Source organism: Danio rerio, chromosome 7 (assembly GCF_049306965.1).
Source record: "Danio rerio strain Tuebingen ecotype United States chromosome 7, GRCz12tu, whole genome shotgun sequence".
Taxonomy (NCBI): Eukaryota; Metazoa; Chordata; class Actinopteri; order Cypriniformes; family Danionidae; genus Danio; species Danio rerio.
Genome location: NC_133182.1, coordinates 17,644,539 through 17,665,491, shown reverse-complemented (window position 1 = coordinate 17,665,491; position 20,953 = coordinate 17,644,539). Strand labels below are relative to the sequence as shown.

The window sequence follows — 20,953 nt, the reverse complement described above, 5'->3', positions numbered from 1 at the left end:
ATGCTGTGCACATGCGCAAAACAGCGAAGAGCATCGTGTGGTGATGAGTAGAGCCCGCTCGTGTTCAGTGACTCGGTTCATTTGAACGGTTCTTTTAAAATTGTATGTAAAAGCCAGTGTTTCTTTTGCATTTTTAATACAATTCTTGACTTCTTTACTTTTGATTGGGTTTAATTTTTAGCTTTGTTTACGTTTTGTAAAAGAAGAAGTGTTTGTTGTAATTCCATTCACACTCACAAGTGCATTTTACGTAACCTATCTAAATACGTTCATGTATTTATTTGCACGTTTAAATGAAGTGCTGTTTATTAAAACCTAAATAAACCACTTCAATAAAGCGTTGACTCGAGAACATAGACAGTAAAAACCGCTAATCAGTTCATTTAGTTCATGAATTATTCAAGCCAGCGCAAACCAATTCACTAAAAAGATCCGACTCTAGAGAAAGAATCATTCTCGAATAGGACAATGCTATGTTTGAGTCCACACACGGGCGCGCGAGTAAGGACAGGCGGCGAGATTATCAGACGCTGGTTACCCTGATAGACTGGATATAAAATACGTTTTTAAAATCACAGCTAAATCAACACCTTTTCGTCATTTACTCCTATATTCACCACTTTTAAGGACAGCGCACCAGGATGAGCTACATCAGACTGTGTGACAGCTGTCATGAGTAAGTGAAACACCAAGATCTGCGGGCATGAATACTATTGGAGTTTCATTTTTGGATCCCTTGGATGACTATGAGATTATTCAACGTATCGGGAGCGGCACTTATGGAGATGTCTTCAAGGTGAGGATAAAATAAAGGGCTATAGGGTTGCATTGTTGTCTTGAAATTACCGTATATGGTTATTATTATTCGGCATGTTAAATGCCAAAGAGCCGTGTGATACTATCACTGTACCATACCACCTCAGCACTGTTGATCTTTCTTTCTTTCTTTCTTTCTTTCTTTCTTTCTTTCTTTCTTTCTTTCTTTCTTTCTTTCTTTCTTTCTTTCTTTCTTTCTTTCTTTCTTTCTTTCTTTCTCACTATTAGAAACCTTACTCACCAAAATGTCTTTCACTTACAATAAATTATACATCTAGACCTATTATATTTAAATTATATTTTAAAAATACCTCAAAACAGATTTTAATTTAAACATTAATTGCTGATCTTTTATTGTTTCAGAAAAATGTGATGCATACTGTATTAGTAACCAATTACCAACCAAAGAAAAACAACCCCATCCCGACAGGGCCATAAAAATATATATACACATGGAATATATATATAAATATATATATATATATATATATATATATATATATATATATATATATATATATATATATATATATATATATATATAAAGGGCAATAAAAAACATTAAGACAATTACAGTTTAACACATATACAGTTTAAATTTATTAGCCCCCCTTTGATTTTTGTTCTCTTTTTTAAAATATTTCCTAAATGATGTTTAACAGAGCAAGCAAATTTACACAGTATGTCTGATAATATTTTTTCTTCTGGAGGAAGTCTTATTTGGTTTATTTCGGCTAGAATAAAAGCAGTTTTAATAAAAAAAAAAGCATTTTAAGGTCAAACTTATTAGCCCCTTTAAGCTCTATATTTTTTTCGATAGTCTTCAGCACAAACCATGGTTATACAATAACTTGCCTAATTAACCTAGTTAAGCCTTTAAATGTCACTTTAAGCTGTATAGAAGTGTCTTGAAAAATCTCTTGTCAAATATTATGTACTGTCATCATGGCAAAGATAAAATAAATCAATTATTAGAAATGAGTTATTAAAACTCTTATGTTCAGAAATGTGTTGAAAAAATCTGCGCTCTGTTAAACAGAAATTGGGGGAAAAATAAACAGGGGAGCAATTTTTTCTGACTTCAACTGTACATTCCAATGAAAGTGAAAATATATTAAAGCAAGTCATAACAAACACAGAGCACATATTAACACAGTCAACGACCGTTAAATACTTGATTCACATTTTTAAAAATTCTTTACAATTGCCACTATACCAATTTTTACCCAGCAAAATGTGTTTAATAACCTTAAAAATTAATAATATTTAGTATGACCACTTATTCCTTTATGCATTTTAATAAGTACATATTAGAAAGCATGCTGTACGGCGACAGAACATTAATCCACCCATAGTTTAACTTTTTATTTCTGAAATATTAGACAATTATCTGAAATATTAGACAATTTACTTGCATTTAATATGCTTTTTTGTGATAGGCTAAGTTGGCTATTTGGAAATGTGATGCTGACGTCTCCCCTTTGACTCTATGCTAAGTATTAGAATACATTAGGCACATGATCTTTCTTGACAGACTGGATGGTTTTGTTTTGTAAAGTGATAGTATTCACAGCATGTGCGCAAAACCACACACTCCATCCAACAAATTGAACACAAGCTGAAAAGTGAAAAGTGTCACCTTTCAACAAAATATCTAATACTCTCCTATCCCTTACAATAGCCCTGTAAATACAGAAAACCGTGAAAAAAAACAGATGCAACATCAAGTAGCTCTCAAAAGTAAAGTGGAATAGCATTGGGTTGGCTCAGGAAAAAAAAATTACTCAACCACAGCATTAATGGAATGTTACAAATGTAGACCTTAAAACCTCATAAGACACTGGCAGGTGTGGTAGTTTTATTTCTCGAGAAGTTTAAAGTGCAAAAATGTTGTTGCTATTCGTGTATATCTCTTTTATATGTGTTTTGCTAAAGCAATGTGACGATTGTGTCGCACAGTAGCACACAGTCCACTCTATCATAATGCATTGGGCGAGCCAACCACCCCACAATGCCCATCTCACAATGCACAAAGAATCCTTTCTAGTGTCCTCCAGCTCTCTCAACTTGGGGTAGAAAGTTCTCAAGATCTAAAAATATTTCAGGGTGAGGATTCCCAGCTGTGTTCCAGCAAAACAGGCTGTTTTGTGTTTGATGGACTTTGTCAGCTCTGACCATGCCAGCAGACTGAAAAACAAGCTCTGGTGGAGATTTTCTGGTCGGAGTGTGGACAGATATTCAGCCCGAGTCATTGTTTTTTGGGTTGTGGGAGCGTTATTTCAGGTTGCGCAGTCAAACCATTAATTCGAATGTTGCACTGTTGCTTTAGTCATGACAGGAAGCCCTCTGGCATGCCAGGAAAAACAACAGGAAGGCAGCTCAGTAAAGTTCCAGGTTTTGTCCAGAAATGCTGGATTTGTTATGTTTATGAGTAAGCTAACTCAAAGCCAAAATGGAGGCCTACTTTCTTGTAGTCTTTTGTATTTGGGCCGTCAATAGCTGATTATATAAATATACTGTAAAACATATGTTAGTTAACAGTTTCTGTGTTTTGTGATTGTTTTTGTTTATTTACAGTTGTGATTTACATCGTTCATCTCTGCTCTGTCCAATTTTGATGTTGGAAGTTTAACTTTACAGTTTAACAAAGTGGCTTTTGTTGACATTTTAGTAGTTTGATGTAATATAATGTATGAGAAGTAGTGAATAGAGAAATAAGGCTGTAATAAAGGCAGTTTATTACAAGGTTTTTGTGCTTTAATATACCACCTGCTTCAAATGTTATCACTGGATTGAATGGGCATTATCAGTGGTTGTCAGCTGATGGATATGGGCCAGTTAATTAAAGTACAATTAATAGGAAATGTAATAAATAGGCTATTTCTTAATATGCGTTCTTCAGCAATCTTGCGTCCTCGTGTAACGTCATCATCAACTGCCAAGTTCAATTCCAATACTCAAGACCGCAAGTACTGAGGATGCATGAAACTTCCCGGATGTATTCTTGATATTGAGGACGCATGGATGCAGACTTGAGCACCGAACTCGCTTTAGAAGACCCGGAAGTCATTGAGACTGGAGGTGGGAAGTGCAGCATTTTATATACATTTATTATTAAAGTTGAGAGATAAAACTTATTTACCTCAGGAGTTTCCCTAAATGAAACGGTGACTATAAACATCACCATGAAAATCCTAATTAAAGCATAAACACATTAAGGTTGTTTATTTGCTGAAATTCGTATTAAAAGCTGCTTTATTTATATTGTGCAACATATATTTGTGAAGTCTTTATGCATAGTAAATATTTTGAAAAGGGTTAAACCAATAAATCGTTAATTAAAAACGTGTGAAGGTCACGTGACCTACAGGAAGAACGAAGCATCTCATTTCTCACAGGACGCGTTCTCTGTTCTTGTGGTCTCCCAAGTTCGTTCTTCTGAGGAGACGTGGTAAGACCGCTCTTCACAAGAAAGCAAATCCGTTGTCTGCATTCTTGAAATTGAGAAACAGCTACAGTGTCACCATCCTGCACTTTGTTTCCATTCCCCTAGAGGTCCCCGTTTTTCCCGCCTTGTGTGTTCTTGTTTATTTAGTTACTAATTATGTTCTAGCCTGTTTTTAAGTTGTCACTTTTTCCTCTGGTCCTCACTCAGTTTTTGAATCAGCCCTGATTGAGTTCGCTTGATCTACTGATCTACGTCTAGTAAGACTCTTTTGATTTCCCTGTTGCTTGCTGCCTTATTGTCTAATTTTCCCCCTTCATGGAGTTTTCTTTGTATATTTATCATACTGTTAAACCATTTTGTATATCTCATTTTGAGTACAACCTAAATTGTCTGTTTTGCTGCCTCATTTTTGAGAAGACTCTAAGTTGACTTTTAAATAAATCCTTGTTTTCGGGATCCCTACTTGGAGTTTTTCGTTTGGGTCCAAGACGACAGCTCCTGTGGCTGTGTGGTTCACTCACCTGTCTCCACTCCAGAGACCCGGGTTCAAGACCCACCCGTGACAAAATAGTATAAATAATAATTGTGGTTAATCAGCTATATTAATAGAGAAGATGTCAGATCTGTTTTAATCAATAATTTATTGTCTAAAATATCTTGGAATGAGGCAGCGCAGTCGTGCAGTGGGTAGCACTGTCGCCTCACAGCAAGAAGTTAGCCTCACAGCTAGGTCATTTTGCCTTTATGTGTGGAGTTTGCATGTTCTCCCCGTGTTGGCGTGGGTTCCTTCAGGTGCTCAGGCTTCCCCCACAAGTCCAAAGACGTGCTGTAGGTGAATTGGGTAAGCTAAATTGTCCGTAGTGAATGTGTGTAAATGAGAGTGTATGGGTGTTTCCCGGTCATGGGTTGTAGCTGGAAGGGCATCCGCTGCATAAAACATATGCTGGATAAGTTGGCGGTTCATTCCGCTGTGGTGACCCCTGTTTAATAAAGGGACTAAGCCGAAAATGAATGAATGAATGAATATCAGAATTAGTTTGTTATTGACCCAATAATAATACCTTTAAAAATAAGCATTTATTTGCTAATAGCAAGATGACCGTCAATAGACTGTTATTGCAAAGTTTTTTAAATCACATGCCCTCATAACCTTTAAACAAAATAACTTTTCCTTTCTCTTCAATGTCATCTGTTCTCTTTTATAATGAGGTGTTTATTGTGAGCAAGACAATCCGTCACTCGCATGATCGACCAATAACAAACAACAACTGAGTGTATTCTCAATAGACAAAAATTGAGTCCTTCCCTACATTTCTATTTATGTATTTTTTGTTTTAGATTTCACTCAGATATTCATCACACAGATATAGCCACACATTTAATGTCGGCCTTCTTCATTCCACCACTTTATGAATTTGATGAATCATTGGCAAGTAACATTTTATGGCATCTATTTTGATAGATTCCTTCCATACGACTGATGAACTCATAGTGCAGTTAATCTAGAAAGATGAATCTGAACATCAGCTTCTGGCTGCAGTTATAGGACAAGGTTACAATGAAGGACGCAGCAGGCTGCTACTGACACTGGGATATTTGTCATTAAGGCGCCTGCCAGGAGAGCTGGATCTGTTCCTGGCTTTTCTACAGCATCTCGAGCATTTCACTAAAGTAAACATGGCCTTAAAGTCACATCTTTGTTACATCTGCTCATTAAAGCACTTTATAATTCATTCATTCATTTTCTTTTTGGCTTAGTCACTTTATTTATCCAGGGTCACCACAGCGGAATGAACCGCCAATTTATCCAGCACATGTTTCACTTCAGATGCCCTTCCAGCTGCAAAATAAATGACAGTTATTGTTAATGTAAGCAATATATATATATATATATATATATATATATATATATATATATATATATATATATATATATATATATATATATATATATATATATATATATGTTGCTTACATTAACAATGTAAGTATATAATGCAGTATATATAAATATATACTGCATTTATTAAAAATATGCATCATGCAATCCTGAAAAAATGTATCATGTATACATTTAATGTTAAACAGGTTTTGGGAAAGCAAGAAGCAAATCAGCATTATAGAATGATTATTAAATTTTTACTTATTTATACAAGAATTGTTTAGTTCATAACAGAAATATATTACATTTGGTGGCCTGGTGGCTTAGTGGTTAGCGCTGTCGCCTCACAGCAAGAAGGTCGCTGGTTCGATAACCGGCTAGGTCAGTTGGCATTTCTGTGTGGAGTTTGCATGTTCTCCCCATATTCCCCATGGGTTTCCTCCGGGTCCTCTGGTTCCCCCCACAGCCCAAACACATGTGCTATAGGTGAATTTGATAAACTAAATCAGCCGTAGTTTATGAGCATGTGTGTGAATGAGTGTATATGAGTATTTCACAGTACTGGGTTGCGGCTGGAAGGGCATCTGCTGCGCATAAAACATATGCCGCAATAGCTGGTGGTTCATTCCTCTGTGGCAAACTCTGAAAGAGTTAGAGACTAAGCTAAAGGAAAATGAACAAATGAATATATGACATTTCTAAATTAGAATAGAAAACACTTATTTAAAATTGTAATATTTTTTGTTATTAATGCTGTTTTATAAATGTATTATTAATTTTGTTACAGTTTTTTTACTGGATTTTTTATCAAATGAAGCTTTAATATAAGCATAAAAGCAGGGCCGGAGTGGGACTCCTTCTCAGCCCTGAAGTTTCAAGTATTAGACTGGCCCACCTCAGTTCACGACTGACTATATTAATATAAGGTCATTTGCAAATCAGTTTCTAATGACACTATTGAGTCTTTTTCAAGAAAACAACTGCTTTAGAACTTCAAATGTCCAACAGCCCTAACAGTATTGTATGTCTAACAATAAAAATGAAAAAAGAAATAATAATAATAACTACTAAGGTGAGGTTCGAACTCGGTTCGGCGTAACGCAACGTGCTGACCACTGGATCAGAATGAAAAATAAGTATTGCACTGTTCTCTGCAAAACTCTTTTACTTTCTATTGATGGCTTAATCTTTTTCTCCCCTTTTTAGATTTCTGATCAAGTTATGTCAGATTTATTAATGTAGTGAATCATCTGATTTTCATTGAGCTGGTGTACTATTCATTAATATTATTTATTCAAATTTTTATATTCACTAAGTTGCCGCTGTTTGGGGTTGAATGATAGTTACATCATCATTAACCTGTGGGCTGCATTTTGCTCATGGTGCTGCGAGAAAATAAATAAAAAGAGCGGAGCTGCGGCAAAATAATGAATAAAAAGAGTGAGGCTATGGTCAAATGAATAAATAAATGAAAAAAGTGCGACTGCTGAGAGTGCAAGCCGCAGAGGACACCAGCCCTCTGTGCCAAATAATGCATCGACCCAAAGGGAATTCTCCCGGTCCCCCCGATTAGCCAATCTGGGCCTGTATAAAAGACTTTAAGGGGAACATATTATGCAAAAATCTAATTTATAAGGGGTTTAAACACAGTTGTGAGGCAACAGTGTGTGAATATAACCAGCCTCAAATTGTAAAAGTTAAATACTTCTATTTTTTATAATCACACTTGATAAAAACTGTCCATAGAAACACTTTGATTGACATTCTCCCTTTTATACATGTCATCAGAGGGGAAAGCCCCGCCCATTAGTGAGGATCTCTCCCTCATTAGAATAGACAGCTCTGAGTGAGAAGCAGCTGTCTGCCATTAGAGTTTTGACTCTGTTGCTATGCTTACACATAGGCATTTATAGCTCCACCCTTTGTTGAAGTTAGAGCTGGGAGCACAAACTCACTAAAATTTAAAGCGACAGTCACCAAAGAGGCACAATTTGGATCAAAGCATAAAAGGGTCTCAACAGAGAGTTGTGTTGATTTTTAACTTTGCATGCGGCGTCACAGTGGATTGCAAAATCGCCTCAGCAAGAAGGTTGCTGGTTTAAGCCTCAGCTGGGTCCTTTGGCATTTTGGTGTGGAGTTTGCATGTTCTCCCCTTGTTGGCTTGGGTTTTCTCCAGTGGCTCCGGTTTCCAAGTCCAAAGACATGCAATATAAGTGAGTTGGATAGGCTAAGTTGGCCGTAATGTATGTGTGTGAATGTGTGCTTATGTGTGTTTCCCAATGATGGGTTGCTGTTGGAAGGGCATCCGCTGCCTAAAACATATGCTGGATAAGTTGGCGGTTCATTCCGCTGTGGCGACCACAGATTAATAAAGGGACTAAGCCAAAAAGAAAATGAATGAATGAACTTTACATGCACACTCCTGGGACATTAGAGACTTATTTTACATATTGTAAAAAGGGGCATAATATGTTCCCTTTTATACATTTTCAAAAATCTTAGTAACACAATTAAAAGGTTGGGTATAAAAATTGATATTACAAAATGTGCACGAATATGCAGTGTTTTATCGCAGTTAAAACATGGCTCAACCAGCCCGATCTCACAAGGAAACATAACTATTATATTTATTGTCAGAAAACTGCTTATTCATATGAAGTCTTATTTACAATTTTGTTTATATGAAAACATCTGATTTTAAAAAAGTCATGCCCTGAAACCCTATCCCTAAACCCAACCGTCATTGTAGGATTAAAACATCATAATAAAATGATCATTTTCCTAACTAATTTTACAGCAATATAGCTGTAAAAGAGAAAATACAGTCTGATTTTCATGTTTATCATGTATTGTCTTTTCTTTCAGGCTAGAAACATTAGGAGCTCAGAAATGGCTGCTATCAAAATTGTTAAGCTGGATCCAGGTGTGTGAGTTGTTTTAATGTGTTGACCAGTGCAGTAGTTATGCATAATCCATCATGAACCATACTAGTAAAATTACTAAAACTAAGTCTGCAGCATTGCACATTAACTACTAGTACTTATTATATTTATAGGTTATATATGCAACCACAAAAACTAGATGTGACCACAAAAACCTGGATCACAAAACTAGATAGAAGACTTTATGTTTTTAGAAATTAAGTTGTAAGTGTTATCTGACTACTGAATAAATAAGCTTTACATTAATGTATGGTCTGTTACACTCAAAACATAAATTTAGGCCTAACAAATAAGATTTCTGTAGTCTGATTGTATATTAAATTTTCCATCCATTTGGATTACAGAATTTTAACATAATTGAACAAATAAACTTTGTGCGATTTGATATTTGTTAGTTAAACATAAACTAAACAAATAAGAACAAGATTTATGTAATAATATCTTATTAATTCTGTCATGGTCACCAGTGATCCAGCCTACGCAGATCGCTGGTATACACACAGATCGCTAACAGACTACTAATCTGCCGTTTCAAGAACTACAAGTTCCAGTCATGCACCATATGCATACACACCGGTTCCTGATCCCGATTGATCACATTCACACAGCTGAAGCTGCTCAAAGACTGATTCGTTAGAGTGACGGATTTGTAGTCTGGTAGCGATCTGTGTGTATACCAGCGATCTGGTATCGCTGGTGACCGTGACTAATTCATTTATTGTGTGGAGTATGGAGTTACGTCAATTTTGCCCCTGAATGAAAATTAAACCAATCTCATAGAATTGTACTAATTGGATCTGGCTTTTTCTACAGCTAGATTTATGTATACCAAATTCATATCATTGATTTTCTGATTAAATATAATAGTATTCGGTAGTACTATTTTAACAGATTTAGATTGATTGTAAGGAATCCAACAACATGCATTAAAAAATTAAATGAAATATTAAAGGTTACAAATGGTTATTGATAAACTTCATAGTGATTTAATATTCGGCAGAGATGCAACAATTTGAATATCTGTAATCTGAGGTTTCAAAAACTGATAACAATATTGAGAAAATCGCCTTTAAATTTGTCCAAAGTAAATTTTTAGCAATGTATATTACTAATCAAAAATTAAGTTTTGATACATTTACATAGGAAATTTACAAAATATCCTCACAGCACATAGTCTTTACTTACCATCACAATGATTTTTAGTATAAAAGAAAAAAAAATTATAATAATTTTGACCCATACAGTACAGTATAGTTTTGTATTTTACCAAAACATACACCCTTGCAACATAAACTTTTTCAGTTTTTCAGTGTCTCATATTTTTTTTTGTCATTATTTACTGAATTCAGAACTAAAACTCTTAATATTTTGGTATAAACTATTAAGAAAATTTGGCAATTACTTGTTCAGTAAATAAAATAAAATAAAATAAAATAAAATAAAATAAAATAAATATATATATATATATATATATATATATATATATATATATATATATATATATATATATATATATATATATATATATATATATATATATATATATATATTTTAACAATATATTTTGTTGCTTGTTCAAACTACTTATGCAACTCAAGCTTAAACAACACAATTCTTGATTACAATTTATTTTGATTGTCTGTTTGTTGATTTAAGTTACATTGCATCTACATGTCAACTAATTCTCAATAGATTATGAGTAGACTGTGGGTATTAGGGTTATTGTTAGTTAACATGTACTTGCAAAGTCTCTTATAGTCAGTTAAATGTCTGTTGAAGGAGCAGTATCAACAGATATTAAGCAGACAGTCTACTTATAACCAAATGGCCCATCAAAATAAAGTGTTACTGGGACAACTTAATTGTTTTATGTTCAATCCACTTAAACTTGTTACTTAATCAATTTGTGTTAGGACAACCTGAATGAATTGTGTTGAACCCTGCATTTTTACAGTGTGCCCTTCTATCATTCTTATTCAGGAGATGACATCACCTCCATCCAGCAAGAGATAACGATGATGAAGGAGTGTAAGCATAAGAACATTGTGGCCTATTATGGAACTTACCACAGGTACAGTAATGTTTGTGCTTCCTCCACAATGCTATTTCTGCAGAAGTTGTCAAGGCATAGAAAGGTGCATTCCACAGCCTGTTTTACACCCCTACAGGCAGAGTTACACAAACAGACACGAACTACAGATCACCTTGGCATGTTTAATAGGTTTTGTAAATGCTTGCCGACATGTGTCAGCACACGCTCTAGATGACTTTGTGCATTCCAAAATAATATTTCAGCGCCATGTATTCCCACTCACATGCTTTCAAAATGTTTATGAGATTCTTTTCATGTTTGTGAGTTAGGGGGTGTGAAGACGGAATTATTAACTGTCTTGTTAAGTTTTTTCTTAATTTAGATACTTCCCCAATGCTGTTTAACTGTGAGAAGACTTTTTTAAAATACATTTTAAAACAGTTTGAATTACATCTTATTTTACTAAATATTTTTCAAGATACTAGTATTCAGCTTAAATTTCAATCTAAAGGCTTAACTAGGTTGATTAGGTTAATTAGGCAAATTAGGGTAATTAAATAAAATAAAATAAATCTTTTAAAATCTTTTTTTATTAAAAACTGCTTTTATTGTAGCTGAAATAAAACAAATAAGACTTTCTTTAGAAGAAAACATATTATAGTAAATTTCCTTAAATTTGCAGTAGGTGATTGTCTTCAGAAACATTTTTGTTGTGCTGGTTAAAAGTCTCTTCTTATACCAATAGTAATGATTCAAGTAAATGATCTAAATGTATTGATGTGTTTTTTTATATTCTGGGTAAGCCGTAAAGCTAAAAAATGTTCGGGTAACACTTTACAATAAGGTTCATTAGTTAATGCATTTACTAACATGAACTAATCATGAACAACACATGTACAGCATTCAATAATCATGATTGAACATTTACTAATGCATTATTAAAGTCCATGCTTGTTAACGTTAGTTAATGCACAATGAGTTAACATGAACTAACAATGAACTACTGTATTTTCATTAACTAACGTTAACTAACATGAACAAATACAGCAGTAAATGTATTGTTCATTGTTTGTTCATATTTGTAAATGCATTAATTAACATTAACTAATGAACCTTATAGTAAAGTGTGACCAATGTTGGTCCAATTAAAATTTCCCGGGCTGACAATTTCCATTATTCTGATAAGTAGCCCAAACTGTCTGTCAACAAATGTAGATTTGTACGTCTGCGCACCCCAATCACGCAGACAAATCCGACGTTTGCGCATGCATACGCACCACTTTCACATGCACACAAGAGAGAGAGAGAGAGTGGCGGTGGTAAAAACAAATGCTTAATCAAAACTTTTTAAAATCCTGAATCCATATTGGAGTTAATTTTGCACGCTGGAGGAAGGATGACACCATGGCTGAAGTATTTCTTTTTAGAGAGGTAATGTTCTGTATTAAAAGTATTTTAGTCACGCAAAGCTGATGTAGATTTTGTTGAATTACGAATGGGTTGCATGTGTCACGATCATCAGCGATCTGACCACCAGAGTTCGGTGGAAAACATTGACGTTTACACAAACTACAAATCTGCCGGTTTATGGACTACAGATCCAGTCATGCAACACACACACACTCACCTGCTCCAAGTCACCATTGATTAGACGCTCACAGCTGAAACTACTCATGGGCTGATTCATGGACTATATATACAGCACATTAACACAGTTATTGCTGAGTCTTGTTGATCTGTTTGTGGAACATTATGACGCGTTTTCCTTGTTTTGTTTTGCCGTGTGCTTTGACCTTCGCCTTGTTTGCTTTTGTACGTTGCCTGCTGCCTGCCTGTTGAACTTTTGCCTGTTTAATTGACTGACTCTGGATTGCCCTTTTTGCTCCTAAGTTGATTGTTGCTTGGCTGACTACTCTCTGTCTGAATAAAGACTTTGCATTTGGATCCACACCCCTGTTGTCAGGATCCATTTCCACGTTACAATATGCACAGAAATCCTCTGGAGAAAGATTGATGCGACTATTTTCAGTTTCATAAGGGACCTTTTACTGCATCAATATTGTAGATTTTTATTTAGTTTAACAGCAAAACATAAGTAAATATGCCTAGCCTGCTTTACTGAGGTGAATTTGGTTTTATATTCACATTGGTTCATTTTTGAACAATGATAGCCTGTTATGCGCTCCCGATATTGTTTACCATGCTACTCTGAATATTTGTTCTGAAATAGCATGTAAGTATGACTTAGTAATAGTGTAAGTCCTGCAGCCTGCCAGCCAACCACTAAGCATACAGTAGTGGCTTTAGGACAAAGCATGTGAGAGAGTGAGACCAGTGATCCTTACATGCATGAAATTTAGCACATTATGGCAAGTTTTGCTTGCTACACAACAGAAAACTATTTTTTTGTTCAGAATTTTAGTATTATAAAGTACTAAAAAAGTTTTTTAACTGGCGAATGACATGATCTAGTGCAGGGTTTTTCAAAGTCTAAGACAGTGGTCCTCCCTTTTGACACAACTTATCCATTGGCGCCCCCCTCCCCCCAAACACGCATGTACACACGCGCGCACACGCACACACACACACACACACACACAAAATTCTGGAGGTTTTCCTGCTACCTCATCATGCTTGGTTTCAAGGTGTCGCCGAAGTTTAGCGGGTCTCATGCTGTCATTAGCCAAAATATCTTGACAAACCACACATAAAGGTCGTGGTTCATCAGCTGGTCCTGTCCACGTAAATCCTAAACTCAAAAACTGATCATCATAACATCGTATTTTGGGTTTAAGCCCTGAACTTGAAGGCTTTGAATCGGGGGGTCTCAGAAATCGATCCATTGTGTTAGCAGGCATATACCTGTATTGGCGGGCTTGCCAAACAGAAGCGAATTCACAGCTATGGCCTTCTGGGTAAAAAAGGTTTTCTTATTTTTGACGTATTATTTTTTTTTAGCTTTGTTTAATTAAAACGTTTAAATATAACAAAAAATACATATAATAATTAAACTTAATAATTATATTTTTATCATATAATATTTTTCCCGCGCCTTCCCTGACATGCTCTGGCGCCCCCCAGGGGAGGCGCGCCTCACACTTTGAAAACCCCTGATCTAGTGGATTGTCTTTAAGGTGCGCGTTCGTGATTTCAGGAGGCGAAGCTTTGTTCGGCAGGGGTGGGACTGTATTTCAAAGATATTAAGCTAACAGAAAGCATTTTGGCAGATCACCTACTGCATCTTTAATCAGTTAAATATCACTTGAGAAATCTTTTTAAAAAAAATAAGTATTGTACAGAATGACTAATAATTTTGCCCTCAACTGTTTACATATTTTATTACAGACAAACTAAGAAATAAGACTTTCTCTTTGAATAAGACCTTTTCTTTGTATTTATTAAAATGTTTTGCGTGTACTGAACTGTTTTGGCTTTTCAGGAACACTAAATTGTGGATCTGCATGGAGTACTGTGGAGGAGGATCATTGCAGGATATCTACCAAGGTATAACATTACAATGTAAACAGCTCACAAGACGCTGTTTAAAGTTCTTTTTTGTGTATTACAGAGACTGACTATCTCTGTTAGAGAGAAAAACCCTTTTTGTGGGAGACTATAAGATTCAATTCAATTCATTTTTATTTCTATAGCGCTTTTACAATGTTGATTGTGTCAAAGCAGCTTAACATAGTTCTAGTAAAGTCCAGATTTCAGAGTTGAAGTTCAGTTTAGCTCAGTTCATTGTGGTTTAAGTTTCACTGCTAAAAGTTCAAACTCTGAAGAGCAAATCCATCGATGCACAGCTTCACAAGTCCCGATCCGAGCAAGTCAGTGGCGACAGTGGCGAGGAAAAAAAGACCTATAGAATGTTTTCACTCACAGTGTATGTCAATATTTGGTCAGTTATCCATATGAGCAGCAGCCATATTGCAAATACTGAGATGTACAACAACAACATGGATTGGACAGTTAACATACTGAATATGCTGTTTATGCCTATTTATCCTGTCTTTAAACCATGGAAAACATGTTGAAGCTGCTTCATCCTATAGAGGACCAGGGGTGCCGCTGGTCAGTACAGGCCCAATGACAATTTTCTGATGATGTCACAGACGAAAGTGAAGACCACTTTGGGGGGTGGGGGGCTAAATGTTACTCTGGGGGCCCCAGAAACGGTGTGGGCCCTTAGAATCGACTTAACAATCCCTCAGTGGCATCACTGTAGAGGACTTAGCAAAAAGGAAAGGTGGCTATAGTTGGACAAACTGAATTTAATGGGTGGTAAAAGCATTATATGAGCAATATTCATAAAAATATTAGATTCATATTTTACTTGACTGGATATGACAAGAACAAATATGAATATGATTCTTTCACTGCATATCCTGGCTCAGTTTGGCCAACCACAAACCCCTTTTGTTCCTCAGACAGTTTTTTCACTATTCCGTTTATTAAATTGTTTGGCAGGCTAAAGCCTACTAAAAATGTTTTTTTCCTTTTCCAACTGATTGGTACACCCCAAAACATAATAGCAACATTTTCAGCAACAATAATCGGCGAAATATGCAAGTTTTGTTCAGTTTAGTGGCATTGTTTACATTCTGTGCCTCCAATATGGCAGAACACATCTTGAAACCACTCAATACATGGACAAACAGATATATTACACACTAAAAGAAAATATTTTAATAGAAAGCACCATATGGCCTTATAAATGAAACAATAATTAAGCATTTTAAACCAATTAAAAAGAAAAAAAACACTCACTTTAAAAAAAAATTATACAAAAAAAGTAAAAAAAAAAAAATCCATAGGAATATATATAGGAAGATATTCTGTTAAACAAAACATGTTTCAATCTCTTCCACCTTTGTTTTTGAGGTAAACTGTTCCCGCAAGCTGAGTGTAATGGCTAATGTTTAATATAATATGCCCTCTGCAGTAACTGGACCTTTAAAGGAAAAGCAGATTGCTTACATCTGCAGGGAAACGCTCCAGGTGAGGCTGATTAATTATTGAAAAAGATCTTTAGATGCATAAATCTTCCTCAATGACATGGACTTTCATTTAACCAGACTGCTCTTGTTTTGTCCAGGGTTTGAATCATCTCCATGAGACAGGCAAAATACACAGAGATATAAAGGTGAATGAGGTTGTTCAAAAGTTTTGCGGTTGGAAATGTTTTTGATTTTAATGTTTTTAAAGAAGTCTCTTATGCACACCAAGGCGAAATTGATATAATTAAAATTAGTGCTGGGCAAAAATTAATCATGATTAATCACATCCAAAATATAAGTTTGTTTTGACATCCTGTGTATATTTATTATGTATATACAGTTGAAGTCAGAATTATTAGCCCCCTTGTTTATTGTTTCCTCAATTTCTGTTTAACGGAGAGAAGATTTTTCCAACACATTTCTAAACATAATAGTTTTAATAACTATTTATAATTATTTATAATTTCTAATAACTGTTTTATTTTATCTTTGCTATGATGACAGCATATACATGTTTCTGGATGCGTTTTTGGATGCGAAAAACATAATTTTGGATGTGATTAATCATGATTAATCTTTGCCCAGCACTAATAAAAATACAACAAAGCAGTAATATTGTTAACTATTATGAAAGTTTAAAGAGTTTATATAGTGCTCAATGTGAATATATGTTAAAATGTCATTTTTCTAATAATTGTAACACATTAATCTGATGGAAAACATATTCATCAGCACATGATACTTCAGAAATAATTATATGCAGAAAAAGGAAAGAAATCTTATCATTGTTATTACCGGTTATTAACAGTTGCATTGCTTAATATTTTGATGAGAACCATGATGCATTTTTTCTTTGGTTCTTTGATTATAAAACTTTAAAACAACTTAAATTAAACAGCTTAAATGCTTCTTTTGACTAATTTAATGCATCATTGCTGAATAAAAGTAATAATTAAAAACAAACAAACCAAAACTCACAAAAAAGTCTTACTGACCTCCGACTTTTGAACAGTGGTTTATGTTAACAGTGTAATGGATATGGTGATTTAAAAAATATATATTAATACAAATATATGTATATATTATCCTTGTGTAGGGAGCTAATATTCTTCTTACTGATCGAGGAGATGTCAAACTGGGTAAGTGATCTTGTGTTATTGAATCCTAAACAGACACAGACAACTGAGGTTGCTCATTTTAGATTAATCTCTCTTTCTCTGTCTCTCTCTCTCTCTCTCTTTCTCTCTCTCTCCTCTCTGTAGCTGATTTCGGGGTTGCTGCAGAGATCAGTGCCTCTGTTGCCAAAAGGAAGTCCTTCATAGGAACACCCTACTGGTGAGCATCTGTGCAGAGATTTGCCCTCGAGCCTTGCAGAGTTGCACTGTCTGGACTTTTTTTTTTTTCTAAAGCAATTAGCACGCTGTCATCTATGAATGCAACTGAAGTGTAAAAAAAATAGATCACTGCGGCATTTTTGTATAGCCTGTTTAAGTAGATTATAAAAACTAGCAAAACCTATGGTTTGTATAGGCATTTACGAAATAAAATAATTTTTTTAGCAGATTTAAGTTTTAATTTTTACTGTAAACGTCATGCTTAAAATTATATAATCAATATGTCATGAACAGGTTTTTATGGTTTTTATAGTTTTCTTAAATAAATGTGAAATTTTAGTTCTTTTTGAAATACTTCCCAAGTGCTTTTTACTGGAGATATTATTTTTTTCAACACATATTTAAACATAATAGTTTTAAATAACTAATTTCTAATAACTAACTAATAAATTCACTGATTTTATTCCAGTCAAACTAAATGATATAAGACTTTCTTTAGAACGGGGGTCAACAACACGGTGCCCACGGGCACCAGGTAGCCTGCGAGGATCACATGAGTTGCCCGTGGCCCTGTTATAAAAATATTAGCTTACCATAGCACCACATACCAGTAAGCTGCAACTAATATTTTTTGTAGCTATTCTTTTTAAATCACACTTGAATTGGTGTAAAATTGAAAATGACATTAAGTTTTATATTTAAAAAAAACTTTAAAAACAACTTCAGACAAATGAAGTGTTCCATATTGATATTTATCTGTTTCCAATCAATGTTGACAACTATTGTGAGAAATCATTAACATGATCAGTGTCTTCACATAGATGAATATCATTAATTATTAATAATAATTGAGCAAATTTGTTATTAGGAAGTGTGTATCAAACTGGTAGCCCTTCACATTAAACGATACCCAAGAAGTAGCTTTCAGTTTCCAAAAGGTTGGTGACCCCTGCTCTAGAAGAAAACATAATAAGAGCGTATAATAAGATCTACAGTGAAAATGTCAGAATCATCAGCAATCTGCACAGGCTGGAGAAGATCTACAAACACGCCACTTTAATGAACTACAAATGGCATCATTCACTTCACTCACACACCTGGCCCAGATCTACCTTGATTGCTAACACACAGCTAAAGCAGTTTAGGATTAACCAGATGGGCCAGGGACGGACTGGGACAAAAATTTAGCCCTGGCACTGTTGCCACACCAGCCCACATTACCACACCGACACAGTCCCACCCACGGACACGAACATTCACTATATATTTTGGTGTAAAGTTAGTGAAATAATATGACATTTTTGCCAGATTTTGATTATGTCCAGGTAACCTTGGATTGGGTCGGCCCATCTTGAAACCAGGCAGCAGTTGCCGATTGCGCCAAATGCTTAACATTTATTATTATTTTTTTTATTATCATCATCATAATATCACATCTAGCAAGAGATAAAAACTGTCTGCACTTAAAAACAATACATTTTAAAAAAACTAACCGGCCCACATTTAAAAATTGGTCCGGCCCTTCTGGCATTTGCCAGAATTGCCAGATGGCCAGTCCGCCCCTGAGATGGGCTATAAACACAACACACACATCATTGCTAAATCTTGTTTCTGTTTTAGAGCATCATGTAAGCGTTTTCCTTGTCTTGTCTAGCTAGGTTTTTGACCCTTGCCTTGTTTTATTGTTTACATTGTTTTGCCGCCAGCACTGACCTTTTGCCTGTTTTTGACTATGATTATGGATTATCTTTATGCTTCTGTTTGCTACCTGTTTGACCGTTGCCTGTCTGACTACTCTTCTTAATAAACTGCATGTGGATCCACACCTCTGTTGCCCTCAGACCCTTACATGACAGAAAATGCCTTGATCCGGGATTAAATATCGATCCGGGAAATATTTGAAAAATAATTACAATTTGACAGAAGGGCTAATAATTTTGCCTTCAACGGTATCAAAAATGAACTAATCATGTCAATCATAAATTAATAATTTTTTTCTTGAGTAACATATAAGGATATTATAATGATTTATGCTGGATCTTGTTACATTATGCTGGATCTTGTGATAATTTTTTATGTCTTCTAAATAAAACACACCAGATTCAGGTCATCAGTTCATGACCAGAGATTGAAAGACATGTAATGGGTGTGACATACAAAAGAGACATCCAAAACATGCAGTGTTGGTGATTCTTCAGGAACATGGTCGAGAAACACTGCTTTACATGATCCAACAGCAGGTGTGAGATATCTAATGAAAGTCTGTGTGTGTTTTGCCAGGATGGCCCCTGAGGTGGCTGCGGTGGAGAAGAAGGGTGGATATAACCACTTGTGTGATATCTGGGCAGTGGGCATCACCGCCATCGAGCTGGCAGAGCTCCAGCCTCCAATGTTTGACCTTCATCCCATGCGGTCAGAAAAAATCTCATTCATTTGAGAGAAGTGAAAATACAGTATAAAAACAGTACTGAGCTGAGCTTTCTTGTCCACTCTAGAGCTCTGATGCTGATGTCTAAAAGCAGCTTCCAGTCTCCTAAACTAAAAGACAAGAGCAAATGGTGAGAAGCTGAAAAGGGGAGAGTGCTTTTTCAGTAGACTACCTCAAGACTTTAGAACGACTCAGTTTGTAAATCTCAGTTGAAGACTTACAGTTGAAGCCCTTTTGTTAAATTTTAATTATTTTAGATTTTTTTCTCCAATTTCTGTTTAACGGAGAGAAGATTTGTTCAACACATTTCTAAACATAATAGTTATAATAACTCATTTCTAATAACTGATTTATTTGATCTTTGCCATGATGACAGTAAATACTGTAATATTTGACTAGATATTTTTCTAGAAGCTAGTATTCAGCTTAAAGTGCATGTTAAAGGCTTAACTAGGTTAATTAGTTTAACTAGGCAAGTTAGGGTAATTAACCAAGTCATTGTATAACCATGGTTTGTTCTGTAGACTATCTGAGAAAAAAAATTATCAGAGTATAATTATTAAATATTGATATTATTCATAATAATGATAAAATGTTTTAATGTAAAATTGCTTTAATTCTAACAAAAAAAAAAACTTTGAAAAATGCCTTGCTCTGTTATACATCGAATAATTTTGACTTCAACTGTATTTGTATTCAGTGGCATTGCTTTGTATGTTGATTATTTTAATGTGTAAAGTCTTGTCTAGTAATTATGTGTTGCTCTGTTGTTAAGTTTCTTCTATTAAATCTTAGTATTGCACTTTTACAGCACTATATGTGCTTTATAAATAAATTGACCTGACTTTAAAACATTTTAAAACATTTTAAAAAGTTCTTGTAAATGTGAAACGAGGTTTGTGTCTTTGTCTTGGCAGGTGTGCTGGTTTTCATAGCTTTGTGAAGATGTGTTTGATCAAAAGTCCTCGTAAAAGGCCGACAGCAGAAACTCTTCTTCAGGTGACAATCATCAAAGCTTCTATCTGTAGAAACAAAGTTAACGTTGTTTTTGTTATTGCTGCTCAATATGGATCC

At 34.9% G+C, this 20,953-nt stretch overlaps 1 protein-coding gene across 5 annotated transcripts in view; it reads left to right on the top strand.

The window, feature by feature from the left end:
- The first annotated feature begins 485 nt into the window (after positions 1–485).
- map4k2 (mitogen-activated protein kinase kinase kinase kinase 2) overlaps positions 486–20,953 on the top strand; it is a 40,459-nt gene continuing 19,991 nt past the window's right edge. For 2 of the 5 annotated variants that reach the window (XR_012382519.1, XM_073907121.1), the window contains exons 1-11: positions 486–796; positions 9,012–9,069; positions 11,069–11,159; positions 14,560–14,624; positions 16,063–16,118; positions 16,216–16,263; positions 17,214–17,256; positions 17,380–17,452; positions 19,732–19,863; positions 19,947–20,009; positions 20,797–20,878. Coding sequence is in view for 4 of the 5 variants with exons in the window: in XM_073907121.1 (XP_073763222.1) it covers positions 704–796; positions 9,012–9,069; positions 11,069–11,159; positions 14,560–14,624; positions 16,063–16,118; positions 16,216–16,263; positions 17,214–17,256; positions 17,380–17,452; positions 19,732–19,863; positions 19,947–20,009; positions 20,797–20,878 (804 nt within the window). In the remaining variant the exon portion in view is untranslated. 5 annotated transcript variants of the gene reach the window in all.